Raw genomic sequence first — 19,969 nt, forward strand, 5'->3', positions numbered from 1 at the left:
CCATCTTCCAATGGCGCAGCTAGAAAGTCTGGAACTTTAGGGAAACTCTAAAGAATGGCCTCGTTTCCCATTGCTGGTTGTAAAGACAAACGAATCAAGCTTCTGGGAAAGAACAAATCCCCTGAAAAGTAGAGGCTTCCTGGCAGCTCCTCTAGCAAAGGAGGAGACAGGAAGACGAGGTGTCTGTCCCCTGGCACACCTCATGCTCATTCTCCTTGCAGCCTGAGCTCACAGGAGCCTTTGCTGCGTTGGTGGCATCTGTGAGGGCATGACCAGCAGCAGGGACCAATGGGCAGCCTCCAAACTTTCCCTGTGTGATCTCTGGGCCCCTGGGTCTCGGGACTCCTTGAGAAGAAGCCATGCCCAGGTGTCTGCTCTTACCTGGCTTCCCACATCCCGGCTCTTGGCCCTCAGCTTGTTGACCTGGGACTCGGCAATGTCCGCCCTCTCCTCCGCCTCCTCCAGCTCGTGCTGGACTCTGCGGCACCTGGAGAGCTGCGTGTTGGCCTGCTCCTCCTGGAATGGAAGGTGGAGGGGTATGAGGCTGATGAAGCGCCTCGCTCTCATTTCGAGGCTCCCCATCCCTGGGTCCCCCTGAGGAGTAGAGGAGCCAGGAGAGCTAAGCCCTGGGTGGTCTGAAGGCAGAGGACGGAAGGCAAGGCCAAGCTCTCCAGGGTGTAAAGACACGGCCCTCAGGTCATGACCATGGATACTGCCCTGAGGTCACCTTGCTAGTGTGGCTGCCCCTCCTAGGACCATCTGATGTACCCTTGCCCCAAAGAGCTCCTTTAGAGGAGACCCAGGTCTAGAGCCCTCCTGAAGCACCTGGAGGTGCCTCCTCAGTAGCCGAGTCCCCCTGTCTTGTGTCTCCTCCTAGTGCCACCTGTCTGTCTCAAGCCCACTGTACAGGTCTATCTGAGGGTGACCCAAGGGCTCCCAACTAATGTGACCTCCTGGGTACCCCCCAGGCTGGCCAGTCTTGTTGGGGCTGTACTGATCCAATGGGCACCAATCCTTTTCCCATCTAACCCTGCGGTCAGGACAGGGTGGGGAGGACAGAGGGCAGGGAAAGGTGCCATGTACCCAGCCATTGTCTAGGGCAGAGGAGCACCAGTCCATGGGGTGCTCTGTGGAACAGGGAAAGGCGCCAGGGGCCATTAACAGTAGGCGGTGAGACACTTGACAACGCCTCTGCCACTTGAGAGCTGAGCTACAAAATCTGAGAAACCTTGGAGCTTCCAACCAGTTTAACTCTATTTAACCCAGAGTTTCCCAAACTAATTTTTTTTTTTTGTAGAAAAGCTCCTCCAACATTGGCTTCCTCCTATTGACATTCGTCAGACCTTGGGTTCCCAGAAGACACTTGGGGAAGCGCTGGGTTAGCCCTTTCTGCTTCCCTGTATTGATCCCACCCATTATAGGCCGTGGGGCAGCCTGATGAGGAGGGCATGGGATGGGGGGAGCTAGGAGAGCTGCGGGAGGACAGGGGGGCTGAGACCAGGGCGAGTGGGTGCAGTAGGATGATGTAATTAGGACAAGGCATCCACGGCTGGGCCAAGGGGACGGCGAGGGCTGATGAGCTGGGCTGAGGTGATTAGGGAGAGTCAGGGGAGGCGGGGCTGGCAGGGTGGGCTGTGATGGCTTGGCTGGGTAGACTGAGTCAGGGTGGGGTGGGATCAAGTGAGGCAGGCTTGGGGCGAGAGAAGGGGATTCAGGGGGCAATGCCAAATGAGGTAAGGCAAGAGAGCACAGGGGTGCGGGATGGGGAAGGTTTGCTTAAGACAGGCCAGGGGAGGGAGGAGGGAAGAGCAGGGGTCCCTGTGTTTACAGCCTGCAAATGAAGATGCAGGTCTGAGACCCAGTGGACCCAAGTCAACAGGAACGTGCTCCCCATCAGGGCTAGTGGTGACACCCAGGCTGGCGGGAGCCCAGGCTCCACCAGAGGGCGTCCTGGGACCTCTGTACTCACGGCCTCCTCAGCCTGCCTCTTGTAAGCGTTCACTTTGGCCTGCAGCTTGTCTACCAGGTCCTGGAGCCTGAGGCTATTCTTGTGGTCTTCCTCGGCCTGCAGACGGGGCATGTCAGCAGGACCTTGCAAACCCCCCGCTCCTTCTGCTGGCTGTGACCAACAGCCTTTGCGAGGTTTGTGGGCTACCCACCTGGTAAGCCATTTCCTTGACCTTCCTTTCGTATTTGTGGGCCCCCTTGAGAGCTTCAGCCCCCCTCTTCTGCTCAGTATCTAGCTCACTTTCCAGCTCCCGTACCTGGGTATGGTGACCAGAACACAGATTCAAGTCAGGCTTCTTTCACGGTTCATGTGCAAGTCATTTTAGTAAACTGAAGACCAGCTAATTATGTTTTGCAAAGGTGTCTCCTCCTAGGGCTCAGGAACCAAACTGTTGTTCTCACAGCCACCATTAGCCTACAGAGCGACTGCGTAAGAACAAGACGCCCTTTTGGGCAGATGTGGCCCCAGCTCCACACAGCTTGGCTACTGGGTCGAGCTTTGCAAAAGATACCCCGTCCTCCAGGGTCACATAGCGTGGCAAATGGGTACGGGCTGGACATCAGCCCCTACTTGTTCCTGCAGGCAAAACCTGCATGACCGTTTGTGATGGACCTGATTTCTGGTACAGTGAGGCAGCAGGGGCTGTGGGGAGAGGCCGGTCCAGGCAGAGTCACAGGAGGGTTGGATGTGGAAGCATTTTAAAACAACGAATCAGTACACAGGGGCTGTTAACTTCAGAGGCGCTTCTGCCTTTCCTGAAGTCTTGAGGGAAGAGATACAAGTTGCTGTCAAGTCGACTCCGAGTCATGGTGACCCCATGTGTGTCAGAGTGGGACTGTGCTCCATAGGGTTCTCAGTGGTTGCTTTTTCAGAAGTAGATTGCCAGGCCTTTCTTCCAAGGTGCCTCTGGATGGACTTGAACCTCCAGCCTTTTCATTAGCGTTTGAACATGCTAACCATTTGCACCACCCAGGGACTCCGACGGGAGAGGTAGGCACTGAGAATGCCGGTCACCAAATGTGGTCCCAACTCCACGTCTAGACAGAGCAAAGCAGGGGCAACCGGCAACAGTCCCCACTCCACTGGGAATGCCAGCAGCCACACAGAGGGAGTGGTTCTGGGCTTGGAGACAGGCTAGATCAACCTTAAAATTTACTAGGTTTTTAAGGTTGTAAGGAAGAAGCTTACTTTGGCCATTGTTCCAAAACAGATTCCCTGCGTCCTGGGAAGCTGACTTCCAGCAGGTTCTACAAAAGATGATTTTCCTGGGAATGGTTTTTAGGGCTCTGTAGGACTTATAGAACTTCTATTACTGAGCAGCTAGGAAAGGGAGGACAGTCAAGGTGCCTCAGTGTGAGAGCGGGAGGTTGGCTGAAGGTTCCCTGTTGACCCAGAAATGAAAGAATCATAGAGGGCTGGCATGCGACATAAACCAAGGGACACCTAAGGAGGGAGAAGGAGAGGCCTAAGCTCATTTTAATGCAATAGGGCTGGGAATAATTAAAAATAATCACTTAAATCATTTTTTTTTTTTTTTTTGGAAGCTTTAACTTTCCTGGTGCTTACCACTTGTCTACGGCCTTAACATTTAAAGGGTCTGGGTGCCTGGTGACCATGTGTTTGGTAGGCTAATATAAATCATGGCTGTATTTTGGGGCTTTCCTGCTGGGAAACATTGCTTCCTTCTCTTCACCTCCTCCTCACCCTCCCTGCCTCCCATGCTTTTACTTCCTTTCTCCCTGAGACAACAGAGGCATTCTAACAACTTCCTCCACATGGTCCTTCTCAAAAAATGTCAACTGTGAGTGCAGCCTGTTCCACAAACAAATGAAATAAACCATCATAGGTCTAAAGGGGGAAGCAAAGGGCACAAGAAACCAAGGGAACTATGAGCAAAGGAACCGAACTACAGCAACAGAATACTGAGGCTCCAGGGAAAGAAAAAGCAGGGCTGTCCAGCATGAGGGGATTGGCTTTTGGAGGAGTCCCTGGGTGGTGCAGATGGTTAGTGCGCTCAGCTGCTAACTGAAAGGTTGCAGGTTTGAATCCATCTAGGGGCACCTTGGAAGAAAGGCCTGGCAACCTACTTCTGAAAAATCAGTCATCGAAAACTCTATGGAGCACAGTTCTACTCGGATGCTCATGGGTTGCTGTGTGTTGGAATGGGCTCCATGGCAACTGTTTTTTTAAACTTGGAGAAAGGAGCGCTAATCAGCCTCCATTCAGGATGGAATGAAAAACTGTCAGTTGCATTTAGAGATTAGAAAAGCTGGGAAGGAAATGAGGCCCAAGAGTGGGAGATAAATGGAATCCACAGATTTTATGTGGGATGGGCCATTGTTTATCAAAGTGAAGGTTGGTCCAAAATGTAAATTACACCAAAGAGTGCACTGTGAAGTACATTACTGTAAAGGAGAGTTTTCCATTTATGTGGATATGAATCTATATAAAAACTGTACTTGAACAAACACTGTTTCAGGCATAAGCATGCCAAAATAGATTTGTGTGTGTTGCGGGCTGTCCCTGGGTGGTAACAAGCTTGGCTCCTAACTTAAAGGCTGGCAGTTCAAGTCTCCCTAGAGATGCCTCAGAAGACAGGCCTGGTGATCTACTTCTAAAAACTCAGCCATTGAATACTTTCTGGAGCACAGTTCTTCCCTGACACACATGAGGTCGCCATGAGTTGGAACTGACTTGATGGCAACTGTTTTCTTTGGTTGGGGGCAAGGGGTCAGTGAAGGAGGAACAGGTGGGAGATTTGGCTCACAGAGTGTTTTGTAAGTACTGCTGAAACTAACTTTGTAATCTACTTTATCAATAACCACTTTCCCACAACCTGAATTTCTAGGTTATTGTTCTGCTAAGGAGGTTGAATCAGACGTCCCTTCTAGAGAGTCCTCGCAAACCACTCTACCCGGTTCTCTAGCTTCTGGATCTGCTTCTTGTCTCCCTTCAGGGCCAGCTGCTCAGCCTCATCTAGACGGTGCTGCATGTCCTTCACTGTCTGCTCCAGGTTCTTCTTCATCCGCTCCAGGTGGGCGCTGGTGTCCTGCTCCTTCTTTAGCTCCTCAGCCATCATGGCTGCCTGGTTAAGGTCACAGGAAATATTAAGAGGCCATCCAGCCGATCCCTACCCCAAGGACACAGAAGATGCTGTTAAGGTCTAGAATGTTGTTGCATTGTTGTGTGCTGTCGAGTCGATTCAAAGGGTGGCAATTATTGGTATTGTGTGTGCCTGACTTAAGCCACCAACCCAGCACTCATCACTCATCACTCATCACTCTCAGCATTCCTTCTTACTTCACCTCCACTAGGAGTCCCTGGGTGGATCAAGCAGTTAAGCACTTGGCTACTAACTGAAGGGTTGGTGGTTCAAACCCACCCTGAGGTGTCTTGAAAGAAAAGCTTGGCAATCTGTTCTGAAGGTCACAACTTGGAAAACCCTGAGGAGCACAGTTCTGCTGTGCACATATTAGAATTGACTTGATAGCAACTGGTTTGATTTTTTTTTTTCACCTCCACTGAGAACTCATTCATCACATCTGTCCAGGAAGGCACCCTAACTGACTGTAGGTCATAAATGAGAACTACTTGACAGGTCCTAAATTAGAAGCCCCTTTTCATACCTCCAAACACCATCTCTGAAAAGCAAGAACAGGGCTTACATCCGTGATGGCCTTCTTGGCCTTCTCCTCTGCATTTCTGGACTCCTGGACAGAGTTTTCCACTTCCGCCTGGCATTGAGCTATGTTGGTCTCCAGTTTTTTCTTGATATTTATCAGACTTGTATTCTAGCAAGGAAAATTAGGTATCAGTGTTGTAGGTTATATTTAAGCACTTAAAACACTCGGGAGGTAGGGGGTTGTGTGGGGAAGGACGTCAATCGTGATCATGTCCCATTTTTCAATTTTTACATGGGTGACCTGCTAGATACCGTCTCATTCTTGACACAATGAAGTCCTCAAACAGACCCAAGAACTGTACATAAATAATAATAAAGGTAGAATTTCAAATATTTGAAGAAGGATAGATTATTGGGAGAATGAAAATGTTGACAAACTATATAAAAACAAAAAATAATTCTAATTATAAAAAACAAACTATAAATGAAATTGTAGGGGGATGACAAATCGGAAAACATTTGTAATGTATATTACTAAAAAGATATAATCTTCCTTAACATATAATTAAGACAAATCAATAAGAAAAAAGGGCAAAAAACACAAATAGGTAAAACACAGTAGGAGAAATACAAACGACCAACAAATGTGACAAAATGCTACACCTCATTAGTAATCAAAGAAATAAGAATAAACCAATGAGTTATTTTTAAATAATTAAATTGGTAAAAATTAAAAAAATACTAGGGTCTTGGAAAATTTATAGAAAACACGCTCACGTATTTTCCCAATGGAAAGAAGTTAGGACAACGTTGTTAAAGAGCAATCGGCAATATATTACCAACGTCTTTACTCTTTCAAACCTCAAATTTTACTTCTAGGAATTTATCTACTTCTAGGAATATTAAGGGAATAATAATCATGGATGTATGTGAAAATTTAGTTAAAAGAAAGTTCATCATAGCATTCTAATAATTTTTTTAGTAAGAATTTTTTATTGGGAACAACCTAAAATAGCCAAGCACAGAAAACTGATCAAATCAGATTCCCACGATACACAACTAGAATGGACTACTTTTCTGCCGTTAAACACTGTATTATAGGAGGCTGTTTAAAGATGTAGAAATATATTGTTAAACGAAAATAACAGGTTGTAAAAAGATAGATCACGTTTTACAAAAAATATAATATTTATATACACACAGGCAGGAAATGGAGCCCTGGTGGTGCTGTGGTTAAGCGTTTGGCTGCTAGCCAAAAGGTCGGCGGTTCAAATCCACCTGCCACTCCTTGGAAACCCTATGGGGCAGTTCTACTGTGTCCTATAGGGTTGCTATGAGTCGGATAAGACTGGACAGTAATGGGGTAATGCGGTAGGCAAGAAATTAAAATGAGACCCCAAGATGTTAACCACATGGTTGATTTTTTTTTCTATTTGCTTGTATTTTTAAACTTTCATAAAGGCGATAAAAACAATTATTTCCAAAGAGTATCTGATTTTCTCAGATAGCGCCTCCTCTGTCAAGCCTTCCCCAATCCCTTCATGCAATAATTAATCTTTCATTTCGTTGATTTTTCTGCAACGTGCATGCAGTTTTATCGTCTGATAAAAGAAAGCTCAGAAGTCTGTCCATCTAGAGTCAAAGCTGGGGTCCCTGGGGGGTGCAAAGGGCTTCCGTCAAAGTTAGGTCACAGGGAGGCTTAAAGAGGGTTCGTCTGAACGGTAGTCTGGGGCGAAGGGCTGTGCTCCTCTGCACCGCGTGTCTGGGCCCCGAGCTGCCCCCGGGGCCCTGCATGGAGGAGGCAGACACACCTGGGAGAGCAGGAGCTGCACCCGGTCGCTGGCGTCCTGCAGCTCCTGCTCCGACAGCCGGCGGCTCCGCTCCGCCTGCTCCAGGGCCACCTTGGTCTCCTCCAGCTCTTCCACCAGGAGCCCGTTCCGGCGCCCCACAATGGCCAGCCGCTCCTTGAGGGCCTCGTTGCTCCTCAGGGCGTCACCCAGGTGCAGCTGGGAACCCTTGGGGGAAGGCAGGAGTGAGGCCCGCGGCACAGGGCGGCCGGGGCCCGGTAGGCCCAGCGGGCGGCCTTCAGGGCCTGCTGACCTTGAGCTGACCCTGGACTGTGCGCAGGTGTTTCTGGGTCTCCGCCACCTGGCGGTTGGCATGGCCCAGGTGAACCTCCATTTCGTTGAGGTCTCCCTCCATCTTCTTCTTCAGCCTCAGGGCGTCCTTCCGGCTCCGGCTTTCCGCCTCCAGCAGGCTCTGCGTGGCCTCAGCTGCCCGCTGGCAGTTTCTTTTCAGCTGCTCCATTTCTTCGTCCTTCTCAGCGACCTTCCGGTCAAGCTCCGACTTTAGCTGACTCAGCTCTAGCTGGACACGCAAGATCTTGCTTTCTTCGTGTTCCAGGGAACCCTGAGGAGAGCAAGGGAGCCATTGGGAGCGCCAGCCGTCTTCCTCCAACGGGCATTTCATCTCCATTATCATAAAGTCAGAGTTCCTTTACCCATTTACAGAAGACACAGGGCTCAGAGAGCTCAGATGACTTGCTCCCAATGTCCCTAACGGTAAGGAAGCTCAGAGTAAAACGTCCTGTTATTAACAAAGAATCCTTTTTAAATTAGTGGAAATTTTATTGAGGATGTCTGCTTTTATAATGGTACCTCTGGGTGGTGCACTTAGTAATGTGCTCAGCTGCTAGCTGAAAGGTTGGAGGTTTGAATCCACCCAGAGGCGCCTCAAAATAAAGGCCTGGCAGTCTTCTTCTGAAAAATCAGCCACTGAAAACCATACGAGCACAGTTCTACTCTCACACACAGGGATCACCATGAGTTGGATGGAATCTGGTAACTGGTAGGTAACTGGTATTTTAATCATGACCATAAAGCAGGTGCTGGCCTGTTCTCTGAAAATGACAGGATATGCTATATTGATCCGGCAATTGCTCACTGTTATTCTGCCGTCTTTCAAATTTCCCTAGAAATATCTCAACCGTATGCCCTGCACTGGCCACAACTGATTACAACAGGAGAGTCTGGGGTACACTTCCCCCTGCCCCCAGTTACTATTCAGTAGATTCTGCCTCGTGGAAAGCGCATGTGTGTCAAAGTAGATCAGAGCTTCATAGGTTTTCAATGGCTATCGTCTTTCAGAAGTAGATTGCCAGGCCTTTCTTCCAAGGTGCCTAGGGATGACTTTGAACCACCAACCTTGCAGTTAGTAGCTGAGTGCTTAACCGTTTGCACCACCCATAGGCTCCTGGGGTCCATTTTGACTACAGAACGTTCCTAACAGCCAAGGGCGATCACTGACTGTAACCGTATGTTAAAGCTGGGGGATTCAGCCAGGCTCATAGACTGCTTTGAGATTGCTTTGCTTCCTGAGGTTGTAATGAAATGCTTTTTTCATTTTCAAAAGGGGAAATATGATGGACTAGAGGAAATCCAGGACACGAAGCTGCAGAGCACAGCCGTGCCAGCTCTAGTAGACATTCTTCCCAATCGAGTCTGCTGGCTGGAAGGACCCCAGGGGGGTGGCCGAGTTCAGCCTCCATCCATCAGTTCCTGTTCTTCTGGCCTTCAAAATTGTCCTGTCCCAGACACTTGCCTCCACCTCCTCCAAGGCAACCTGGAGATCTGACTTTTCTTGCTCCACTTGCTTCTTGGTCTTTTCCATTTCCTGAAGATTCTTGCCAGTTTCTGCAATCTGCTCGGTTACATCATGAATCTCTTCTGCAAAGGACAGGCTCGATTTAGGCTCCAGTTTACAGCATACACATTTGCCAGACAATGTGGGCACAGGTGATTCATTCAGGATATTTATATAGGCTAGAGGATGGAGTGAAACCATTCAGGTGAGGTGCTGGCAAGACACGGATAGGCTGCCTCACCTGAACTATGCAGAGAAAGCAGTGACGAGAATACTTTATGACCTTAAAGTTGCACAAGTATTCAGAACAGTGACATTGAGGACCACAGAAGAAAGCCAGAGCAAATGCATAGAATCATAGTCTTCTAGAACCAGAAGGGACTCTATAGGGCATAGTGTCTGATATTCTAACTTGTAGGTCAGGCCTGAGGTCCTAAGAGGTTGAATGACACGCCCAGGGACACAAAGCCACTTAGAGCCAGAATCCCCGCAAGGCCTTGTTCTCTAACGTAGCAGGGTGCTTAGCAAGCCACGGAACCCTCAGTTTTCCAAAAGGAGACTTGGCCTCTCGGCATCAGTGTTTTACATTGAGGGGATCTGGGCTGTGAGGTAAAACTATGGAAATGTGAAGCCGGGTGGGTGGGGATTTTGTGGGGCTGTGGGATGCAGGAGGTGTTTGGAGGTGACCGTGACAAACGGGGATGGGGCCAGGAAGACGAGGGAAATCTCACATGCTGCGGGTTGGGAGAGAGCTCACCTTGCAGATTTTTGTTCTCCCGCCTCAGGGTCTCTAACTGATCTACCACCTCCTCGTAGGCATTCTTCATCTTGAAGATTTCAGTACTGAGGGACCTGGACTCTTTCTGAGCAGCTTCCAACTCAGCGTGACTTTCGTCTAGCTTTTGCTTCCAGTCTGCAAGGATCTAGGAGAAGACAAAGGGATGTGTGGGAAGCAGAAGGGGCCAGGGAACTTGGGGGAACCCCAGGCAACAAGGGCTGTCAGCATGCCAGGGTTTCACTCTACCATCCTTGGGCACCAAAGAAAGAGGGTGGCCCCAAACTCTGAAATCCTTACAGGTGATCTGCTGCGTTCTTAGAGATATTTCAGTCTCAAAGGAATCTGAATTCATTTTAACTAAAAATAAGATTCCACTTGGAGGGAATATTACAGAAGCATAGAATCATCAAAGAGCCCTGGTGGTGCGGTGGTTAAGCACTCAGCTTCTAACGGAAAGGTTGGTGGTTCGAACCCATCAGCTGCTTTGCAGGGGAAAGGTGTGGCAGTCTGCTTCTGTGAAGATTACAGCCTTGGAAACCTTATGGGGCAGCCCTACTCTGTCCTACAGGGTCGTTATAAGTGACGATTGACTCTACGGCAATGAGTAGAGTCATCCACCAGTAAACCAGTTGCCTCAAGTTGACCCCAACTCATGACAACCCCATGTGTGTCAGAGTAGAACCGTGTTCTACAGGGATTTCAGTGGTTATGATCTTTCTGAAGTAGATTGCCGGGCCTTTCTTACAAGGTGTTTCGGGTGGACTGGAACCAGTAACCTTTTGGTTAGCATCTGAGCGTGTTAACTGTTTGCACTGCCCCCTAGGGACTCCAGACGCTTCTATGAGGCATCTCAAATCCCCAAAGCTGGGAACTGATGCTGTACTTTAAGAGGCTCCCAGAACATACTTGCAATGCACACACCCAAGTGTGAAAGGCTGTCACTTTTTATCACATCTACCACTAGGTGGTTGGGGAAGGACCTTATCGAAGTTCCTCTGCTTCTTGCCCAGGGTGGCACAGGTGGTGTTGGCCCGCTCCAAGTCAAGCATCAGGTCATCCACTTCTCCCTGGAGCCTCTGCTTGGTTTTCTCCAAGGAGGCACACTTGGAGTTCACTGCCTCTGTGTTCTCCTCAGCTTCCTGCAGCCTCTGGGCCAGTTTTTTCCTAAAGAACCAGATCTTTTTTTCCCAAAGGGAAACTATTTCGGAGGGTCTAGGGAAACTGCCAGATGGAATGTCAGTGAACAGTCTGTAAGAATTGTCATTTGGTAAGACCCAGAATTTGATGAACGGAGAGGACCTAAGTATCATCTGAAGAATCCCCAAATGCTTGGTGGCAAAGCAGGTCACCAAGGAGCCACCAAGGGAGCCAAGTGGAATGAATAGTTCCCCAGGGGAAGGGCGGGGAGACTCTGGAAGGGTGAGGGACTATCTGAATAATGACAAAAACACTAGGACCTGGAGAGGAAGAGAGATTCCATAAGGTAGGAAAAGTTCCCTGTCCCTTTGCTTGTGTCCTGGGGCATCTTCCCTACCGTAACGTGGGAGCCCGTACTTGGCCTCCTCTAGCTCCTCCGTGCGCTGGATGGCGTCGGTCTCATATTTGGTCCTCCACTGGGCAACCTCGCTGTTGGCCTTGGACAGCGCCCTCTGCACCTCGGCTTTGCCTTCCTGCTCCTCCTCGTACTGTTCCCGCAGCAGGTCACAGTCATGGCGGGAGGACTGCAGGGCGTGGGCCAGGGCGTTCTTGGCCTGAGAATCACAGAGGTAACAAAACGGTAGAAATGTTTAACCATTTCTCCAGTCAAGGTATTTTCATTTAAAGTGGCATTTCCCAAACTTAAATCATTCACATGCTGGTTTCACAGGTGCTGCCAAATAGGCATATCGCCTGTTCATTTACTCAGTATTTTCTTTAGAGTGACTCCTTTATTATATTTAAATATACCTATTGAAAAAATAAACAATTACACGATATTAACTAGAAAGCCATTAACATCTGCCAAAACCAGGAAGCAACCACGAGAATAAATGCAATGGAAATAAGGAAATGTTATCAGCTTTTCCACCACTCATCTGTTAGTTTGTTGCACTGTAGGGGCTTGCAGGTTTCTAGGATGCTGAAAGCTATACCATAAATGTTTCAAATATCAGCAAGGTCAGCCATGATGGACAGGTTTCAACGGAGCTTCCAAACTAAGATACACTCGGAAGAAAGGCCTGGCAATCTACTTTGAAAATCAGCCAATGAAAAGCCTATGGGTCACAGAATATTGTCCAATATAATGCTAGAAATGAGCCGTTAGGTTGGAAGCACTCAAACAGCAACGGTTGTGAAGATGACGCAGGACTGGGTAACGTTTTGTTCTGTTATGCATTTGATGGCAACTAACAACAACAACAACAAATCAACTTCTAGCTCAGTACCATTGCTTGCTGGGGCTCTGTGCCTGAGGCCTACTCTACAGTATTTCTTCTCTTTTTTTTAAATGTACTTTTTTGTTATTATTTTTTCTATTTCATAAAAAGGTAAGTAAGCTAACGCTAAAGAGGTGTTATCTATATTAAGACCTTTCCCTTGGTGCAGTGAGGAGAATAGGGCAGAATTAAATCTCACTATTTTTTTTTTTTATTTGATGAAAGGAAACCCTGGTGGCACAGTGGTTAAGAGCTATGGCTGTTAACCAAAAGTTTGGCAGTTCAAATCTACCAGGCAGTTCTACCCTGTCCTATAGGGTCACTATGAGTCAGAATCGGCTCAATGGCAGTGGGTTGTTTATGGTTATTTGATGAGATGGGATGGAATGCTATGACTGTGTAAAACCTAGGAGCATATATGGTGCCACCAGTGGGCTCTGTGCCCACACCGGTCACCACCTCCTCTTCCCAAGCAGGAAGGGACACATCCAGAGATTTCCTCCCTCACCCCAGCCTGGACAGAAGGACAGTTTAGGTTCAACCTAATGGTCACAAAACACCCTTGGTACCACCATCAAAGAAAGAGCTCTGTTGACCTGGTACAGTAATTAGGACATTTTCATCCCTGTAAAAACACCAATAAATAGCAAACCTATTTGAAGGAAAATTTAGCTGTTACTATGTCCCCACCAGGGGACACTTTCTCTCCTGTAGTGACCTTTTCATTACTCGTTCAGGTTCTGGTTCTCACTGCCCCCACCCCACGAAGCCTGCCACAGACCACACCATATAACTGAAAGATGGATGAGGCACAAATGTAGCCTGGAAGAGGCAGGTGGAGCTTGGGGGGATTCCAAAAGGTTGCCCTATATGTCTTGGGCGGTGCATGGCACACTCAGAATTACATTTATGCCATCTTGTGGGTTCCTGGATTCCTACTTGAATGCTCGGACACACATTAGCAGCATTTACTAAGCACCTGCTGTGTGCACTGTTCTAGGTAGTATCCTCAAAACCAAAGCCACAGCCGTCAGGTCAATTCCGACTCAGCAACTCCATTGGGTTCCCAAGGCTGTCAGTCTCTATGGAAACACACTGCCACATCTTTCTCCTGCAGAGCTGCAGGTGATTTTGAACTGCCGAACTTTTGGTTAGCAGTCAATCGCTTTAACCATTGTGCCACCAGGACTCCTTTCTAGCTGCCATGGTGGGGAAAAATTATTTTGTATAGATCACTGGGGAGACATGTGTTGTAAACATAAATATCTGCACAGTGAAGTCAAGGGCATGGTAATGATGTTTGTATTTATGCAAATGTCCCAAGAATGCCCCTGAAAATCATGCAGATTGTTTGGAGGACGGGAGATTAAAATTGGGTGTTTAGCTCTGGTGGTATAGTGGTTAAGAGCTTGGCTGCTAACCACAAGGTCAGCAGTTCAAATCCACCAGCCATTCTTTGGAAATCCTCTGAGGCAGCTCTACTCTGTCCTATAGGGTCGCTATAGGGCCGCTATGAGTCGGAATCAACTTGATGGCAATGGTTTTTTGTTTTTTTTTTTTGTAACGGGTGGTACACGAGGAGTGATGAAGGAGAAAGGCCATTTCAAGTGGCTAGGAGGAATTGCTGGACAGAGTAAACGAATACATGCGGGCAGGAATGGTCCAGATAGTGCAGTGATGGGGAGTGGAAACCCTAGCTGGAGAGGAGAGTTTATCAGCCTACCCCGTGGGGGACAGAGGTGCCTGGAGGATAGATACCCTGGTAGAGTTTTCCAGCTCTGACAAAAGAGATCCAGTACCAAGGTCCTCTAGCCTCAAACAATAGGCTCCTACCACACTGTAGGGCACAGAGGAGAAGCATCAGGCTTCCTGAGGCAGTACTGCCTCCAGCCAACTTGATGGGAGAAGAGGTCATACTGCCTGGTTTCTTAGGTTCTTTCTGACTCCACCACCCATTTGTCAGCTGGTGGTACTGCGGTGACTTGCGTGTTGATAAGATGCTGGAAGCTATGCCACTGACATTCCAAATACCAGCAGAGTCACCATGGTGGACAGGTTTCAGTGCAGCTTCCAGACTAAAACAGACGAGGGAGAAATGCCTGGTGAGCTACTTCCAAAAAACTGGCCAATAAAAACCTTATGGACTACAACAGAACATTGTCTGATTTAGTGCTGGAAGACGAGCACGCTAGGTTGGAAGGCACTCAAAATACAGAGTCTGCAATAATGGACTCGAGTATACCAACAATCTTGAAGATGGCTCAGGACTGGGCAATATTTCGTTCTGCTGCGCATGGGGTTGCCACGAATCGGAGCCCCTCGATGGCAACTGACAGTAACAACATCCGTTGCTGCCATTCCACGTGAGAGGCGTCCTTACCTTGGTTTCTTCTTCCAGTTGCCTTTTAAGCTCCTCCAGCTGCTGGGTAAGGGCCTGCTTGCCTTTGGTTAGCTGTGAAATCAGAGACTCCTTCTCTTCCACTTGGTGGCTCAGCTCTCCTAACAAGCAGATGTGCCCCCAGCGTCAGTGCTGGTTGGCTTCCCTCTCCCTGGACCACAGAGCCCCAGACTGACCACAGAGCTGAACTCGTCCTCACCATTTTGGGTCTGCAGTCGTGCCTTCTGCATGTTCAGATCATGAATCAACTGTGTCTGTTGGTCATCCTTGGCTTTGAGTTCATTGAATTGGTCTTCCATGGTCCGGCACATTCTTTCCATGTTACTCTTTAAAAAGATGTCAACATGTATAGGAAAATGTGAGTTCCTGATGCCCAGTATTGAACTGGACAGTTTGTTAGTTTAGCTTCTTACACGGTAAAATAAAAATACAGAACACATAAAGATTGGTTTAAAAAATCATAATCATTTCAGATTTGCTTTATTTTTATTTATGATTGCTACTTAATTGTCAATAGCTTGGAGTGTGAGCTGTTGGTGGATAAGTATTTTACTGATTTGTAAATATGTTACTTTGAGAACATGCTACTCAAAGGAAACCTGTGATCTTATAAGTAATTCTGTTGCCATGTGAATATTACCCTCTGATTTATGTGTTTGCAAACAGTAAATTCAGGTAACGGTGTTAAGAATGTCATTAATAATATAATACAAAAGGTTGCCCTGTGGTGGAAGTGGTATGGAAGGACTCATCTCCCCAGCTGCTAGGTGCTCTGTATTTCTATGAAAGATGTTCAAAAACCATGTGTATGTTGCAGGCCTCTTCCCTTCTACCCCCATCCCATATGATATAAAATAAAATGTACTGAGCATCTATTTTTCCTTAAATTGGGAAGCATGAGGTGGCAGCAGAAGAGGCAGGAATATTTGATTCAAAAGAAGCCCCCAGGGGGACTTAGGGTCCCTCTGAGAAGATGAAATACAAGCATGAATAAACTAAATCAGGGATATTTGAAAAAGAAGAGCTGACTCACAAGGAAGAAAATCAAAGGATATAACAAATTATAAAAAAAATAAAGCAACATAAAATTCTTTCACTGAATTTTAAAATTGATAACTGAGAACATAAAAAATTATGGATACAGGGAGGCTGTCAGGAAGGGGTGGCCCCAGGATAGCAAGTGGCTGAGGGTGGAGTTTCTTCTAACCCAGCCAACCCTGCCACCCTGCAGTGAAAGGGGGAGAGAGGATACATACAGACACAACTTCATGGAGGAAGGAAAAAAACAAGAAAGACAGAAAGGGCAGAAAAATGGGGAACCAGAAAAGAAAAAAGGAGTCACTACCCAGAGTCAGTAGGTTGTGGGTAGGGAGCAAGGAAGAAATCAAAAGCAAGCACAGGACAGTGAACTCAGACCCTAAATAAGGACAGCAAGGTGCATTTTAACTCTCTGATTCACACCTGACACTCCTTTTCCAGACAAACACTCTGATCTGGTCAACCTCTGCAGGCGGCCCACAGCCTCACATCTGAAGTCACTGCTTCTTCCAGCCCAGCTGAGCAGTCCCAAGTCTAGCTCAGAGCATCCCTTGAATGAGGGCAGCTCTCTTAAATCTAGTTTAGTCTTTCTGTGAGGAAAGCTTTGCTTTGAAACCATATGCAGAGGCAGGTTTCCATGAAGCTCGTAAAGCTTAAGCTTCAGGGCCTCTCACTTGCATAGGCCCCAGTTTTGGGAGCTGTAGAATGTTCCAGGTGGAGAGAAGAACCCATCTCAATGAGAATGCATTTCTTAGTAAGCATTTCTGGCAAATGGCCTAAAGAGTCCTCTGAAGAACGAGACTCAAATCCTGAGATTCCAGTAACTTGTGACTCATTTTTCTCATTCAAAATAAATATTTACATTCATACTTAATTTTGTATTCCTAATTTTGTATACTTTTTTCTTAAAGAGTTCTTCCCCTCCCAAGTGTTAAATACTTCGAGTCCCACAAAACCTGGATCCACCCTACCGCATGTGCATAAATTCACGTGGGCTATGCCTCCAGGGAGTAACTGTGTGGGCTAAGAAGGTTCTGTGTAGAAAACCATTTCCAGGAAGGCAGGCCCTTTGTGCAACCCATCCACAGGTTTAGTTCTAGAAAATGCCAGATGGATGGCAAGCTTTCTGAAAGACTCTGAAAGGAGGATGAGATGCTGAGCTGTGGAAGATCATTAGATCAAGCTTGGTGTTGCTGGCTAGTGAGAACAGTTAATGCTTTCCACTGCTTACCCAAAGGTTGGGGTTTGAGTCCACCTGAGGCACCTTGGAAGAAAGGCCTGGCAGTCTACTTCCAAAAAATAAGCCATTTAAAACCCCTTGGAGCAGAATCCTACTCTGACACACAGGGGCTTGTCATGAGTCAGAATAGACTTGGCAGCATCTTGGTTTTTGAATGACTTGAGTGAATTTGGGGAATTGGGAGCAGGCAGAAATGGGGAAGGGGGTTTCAGTTTAGAACACTCAGCAAGTATGGGCGACATCAAGTCACACGTGCCCACCAGGCAGGTGCATACAGCAGCCTTGCGTTTGCCAGGAGCAGGAGGGCCAGGTACCTTAGACTTGGTGATGGTCTCAATGTTGCTGGCCATGTCGTCCATCTCCATCTTCAGCTCGCTCTTCTCCTTCTGCAGCTTCTGTTTGACCCGCTGCAGGTTGTCTATCTGCTCCCCGAGCTCAGCCACGCTGTCCGCGTGCTTCTTCCTCAGGGTGGCCGCCGTGGCCTCATGCTGCAGGGTGGCCTCCTCCAGGTCCCTGCGCATTTTCTGGAACTCAGCCTCCCGCTTCTTGTTCAGCTCAACCTGGGCGGAAGTCGCCCCGCTGGCTTCTTCCAGCCGCTCGCTGATCTCCTCCAGCTCCCTGGCCAGGTCAGAGCGCTGCCTCTCAAGCTTGGCTCTGAGTGTGTGTTCAGCTTCAATATCTTCCTCTAGCTCTTCTGTGCGGGCCTGAAAGGGTCACTGTGTTAGGAATGCTGGGGCGGGGGGAGGGATTTTGGGAGGGGCTGGATGCAGAGGAGTGGGAGCTCGAGACCACAAAGCAAAGAAGACATTGTAACATTAAAGCCACCGGTTACCTCCGAGCCACTTCCTACTCATGGCGACCCCATATGTGTCAGAGTAGGACTATGCTCCATTGAGTTTCCGATGGCTCATTTTTTGGAAGTAGATCGCCAGGCCTTCCTTCCAAGGCACCTCTGGGTGGACTCAAACCTCCAGCCTTTCAGTTAGCAGCCAAGCATGTTAACCAATTACACCACCCAGGGCGTCAATTACGATAATGAGAACACTTGGAAACAACCTCAATGTCCATCAATAGGGGAACGGCCAAATCAACTGTGAAGGAGCCATGCTCTAGAAGTCCATGAAGCAGTTAGATATTGACCCCTGTCTACCATGGGTAGCTCTGCAGAACACCTTACACATGAAAAGATCAAATAGCAAAATGACACTTTCAGTATGATAACATTTCTACTAAAAAATAAAGGAGCAAGAGCAAATTTTTTGCATGTGTATATACCCTATATATTTTCTTTGGGTCTTAAATGTGTACATAAAATTATGGCAAAAGGCGGAGAACGATGCACAGCCGACTGAAATTGGTAGTTACTTCTGAGAAGGGTCCTGGGAAATGGGAACAAAGAGCCCTTATAAATAATATTTCACCTTATTGGTAATATTTTCATTCTTTTCAAGGAAATTTACTTATGTGCTACTTAGAAAGTTAAAACGTTAGTTTCAAGAACTAAAGGAAAGGACAGAATATTGTCTAGAGCTCCAATGAGAGACAGAGAAGAAGAAGCTAAAGAAGCAAAGTGGAAAAGGGCAAGGGGTACTTGCAGAGGGGTTTTCCTGATTAGGAAAGGATTCGACATGTCTACCTGCAATTCTTTAATCTTCTTTTGTAACTGCAAACTGTGGACTTGTTCACCATCAATTTTGGTTTGTAACTGACTGATTTCAAACTCTTTCCTGCAAATAGATTTTTTTTTTTTTTTAAAGAACATGAAATATAAGCCTTTTAAGGAGGCGAGGAGGGGCTGCTTTATGGCTTAGACACAAAGAGAGAAAATGAAATATCTACTTCTTCAGTTTCTCCTCCATTTGCTGCTGGGCGTTTTCTAGATCTGTAATGGATTCCTGGGAAATCTTCAGGTCTCCTTCCAGCTTCCTCTTCAGTCTCCCCAGGTCCGCCCGCAGTTTCTTCTCCTGCTCTAAGCAGCCCTCGAGCTGGGAAGACAGAGTGGAAAGGTTGAGACCTTGCTGAGAAAATGAGCATTGCACCCTGTGCAGTTACTCCTGTGGCCTGTGGCCTCCTTCCTTGGTTTCCCAGCGGGTGCTGGCTGCGAGTGTCTGCCTCAAAAGAAGCAAGCCCTCCTGCTGCCTCTCCTCCTCCTCTCCTGCAAAGGCAAGCACAGGGGCCTGGGTCTCCCAGGGTGCTCCCAGGGCCTCTTTCAGCCCATTTCCACTTGACCTGTTCCAGCCCGTGTCTCCCAGAGGAACGTGGTGCCCGTACTGTGTACTCTTGCATGCACAGGACAAAGGTGTGTCGGTGGACGGCCGCTGCTACAGCTGTGCCTGTGATGCCCTGGAGTGGACACTGGCACTCATCCCCCTCTGTCAGCCAGCCCTGGGGGATTTAGGTAAGGAATTCAGTGTGCGTGCGCGTGTGTGTACTCGGGATGGGTGTGGGGAAAGGAATATCGCGGTCCAGTGGTAGAATTCTCACCTTCCATGAGGGAGACCTGGGCTTGATTCCCAGCCAACGCACCTCATGTGCTGCCACCACTCGTTGTCAGTGGAGGCTTGTGTGTTGCTATGATGAACAGGTTTCAGAGGAGCTTACAGACTAAGGTGAGACTAGGAAGAAAGGCCTGGCAAACTAGTTCTGAAAATCAGCCAGTGAAACCCCTATGGATCACCGTGGTCTCATCTGCAACTGATCTCAGGGATGGTGCATGGCTGAGGTGTATTTTGTCCCACTGTTCATGGATGGTTATGAGCTGGGGGCTGACTTGAGGGCAACAAACAACAATGACAACAACAACAAGGGCTTCAGGAAAACTATAGC

The 19,969-nt window shown here is 47.8% G+C and overlaps 1 protein-coding gene across 1 annotated transcript in view; it reads right to left on the reverse strand.

Moving 5' to 3' along the window:
- Positions 1-228: 228 nt before the first annotated feature.
- Positions 229-19,969, reverse strand: part of MYH13 (myosin heavy chain 13) — a 77,623-nt gene continuing 57,882 nt past the window's right edge. Inside the window, exons 23-38 of the mRNA XM_064270363.1 lie at positions 18,983-19,128; positions 18,780-18,870; positions 17,458-17,847; positions 15,065-15,191; positions 14,848-14,966; positions 11,605-11,801; positions 11,031-11,214; positions 10,030-10,195; positions 9,231-9,355; positions 7,731-8,039; positions 7,442-7,645; positions 5,674-5,799; positions 4,923-5,093; positions 2,160-2,264; positions 1,970-2,065; positions 229-516 (exon numbers count right to left, since the gene is read on the reverse strand). Coding sequence (XP_064126433.1) covers positions 229-516; positions 1,970-2,065; positions 2,160-2,264; positions 4,923-5,093; positions 5,674-5,799; positions 7,442-7,645; positions 7,731-8,039; positions 9,231-9,355; positions 10,030-10,195; positions 11,031-11,214; positions 11,605-11,801; positions 14,848-14,966; positions 15,065-15,191; positions 17,458-17,847; positions 18,780-18,870; positions 18,983-19,128 — 2,844 coding nt within the window. The remainder of the gene's footprint in view (positions 517-1,969; positions 2,066-2,159; positions 2,265-4,922; positions 5,094-5,673; positions 5,800-7,441; positions 7,646-7,730; positions 8,040-9,230; positions 9,356-10,029; positions 10,196-11,030; positions 11,215-11,604; positions 11,802-14,847; positions 14,967-15,064; positions 15,192-17,457; positions 17,848-18,779; positions 18,871-18,982; positions 19,129-19,969) is intronic.

This window comes from Loxodonta africana, chromosome 18, assembly GCF_030014295.1.
Source record: "Loxodonta africana isolate mLoxAfr1 chromosome 18, mLoxAfr1.hap2, whole genome shotgun sequence".
In the NCBI taxonomy this organism is placed as follows: Eukaryota; Metazoa; Chordata; class Mammalia; order Proboscidea; family Elephantidae; genus Loxodonta; species Loxodonta africana.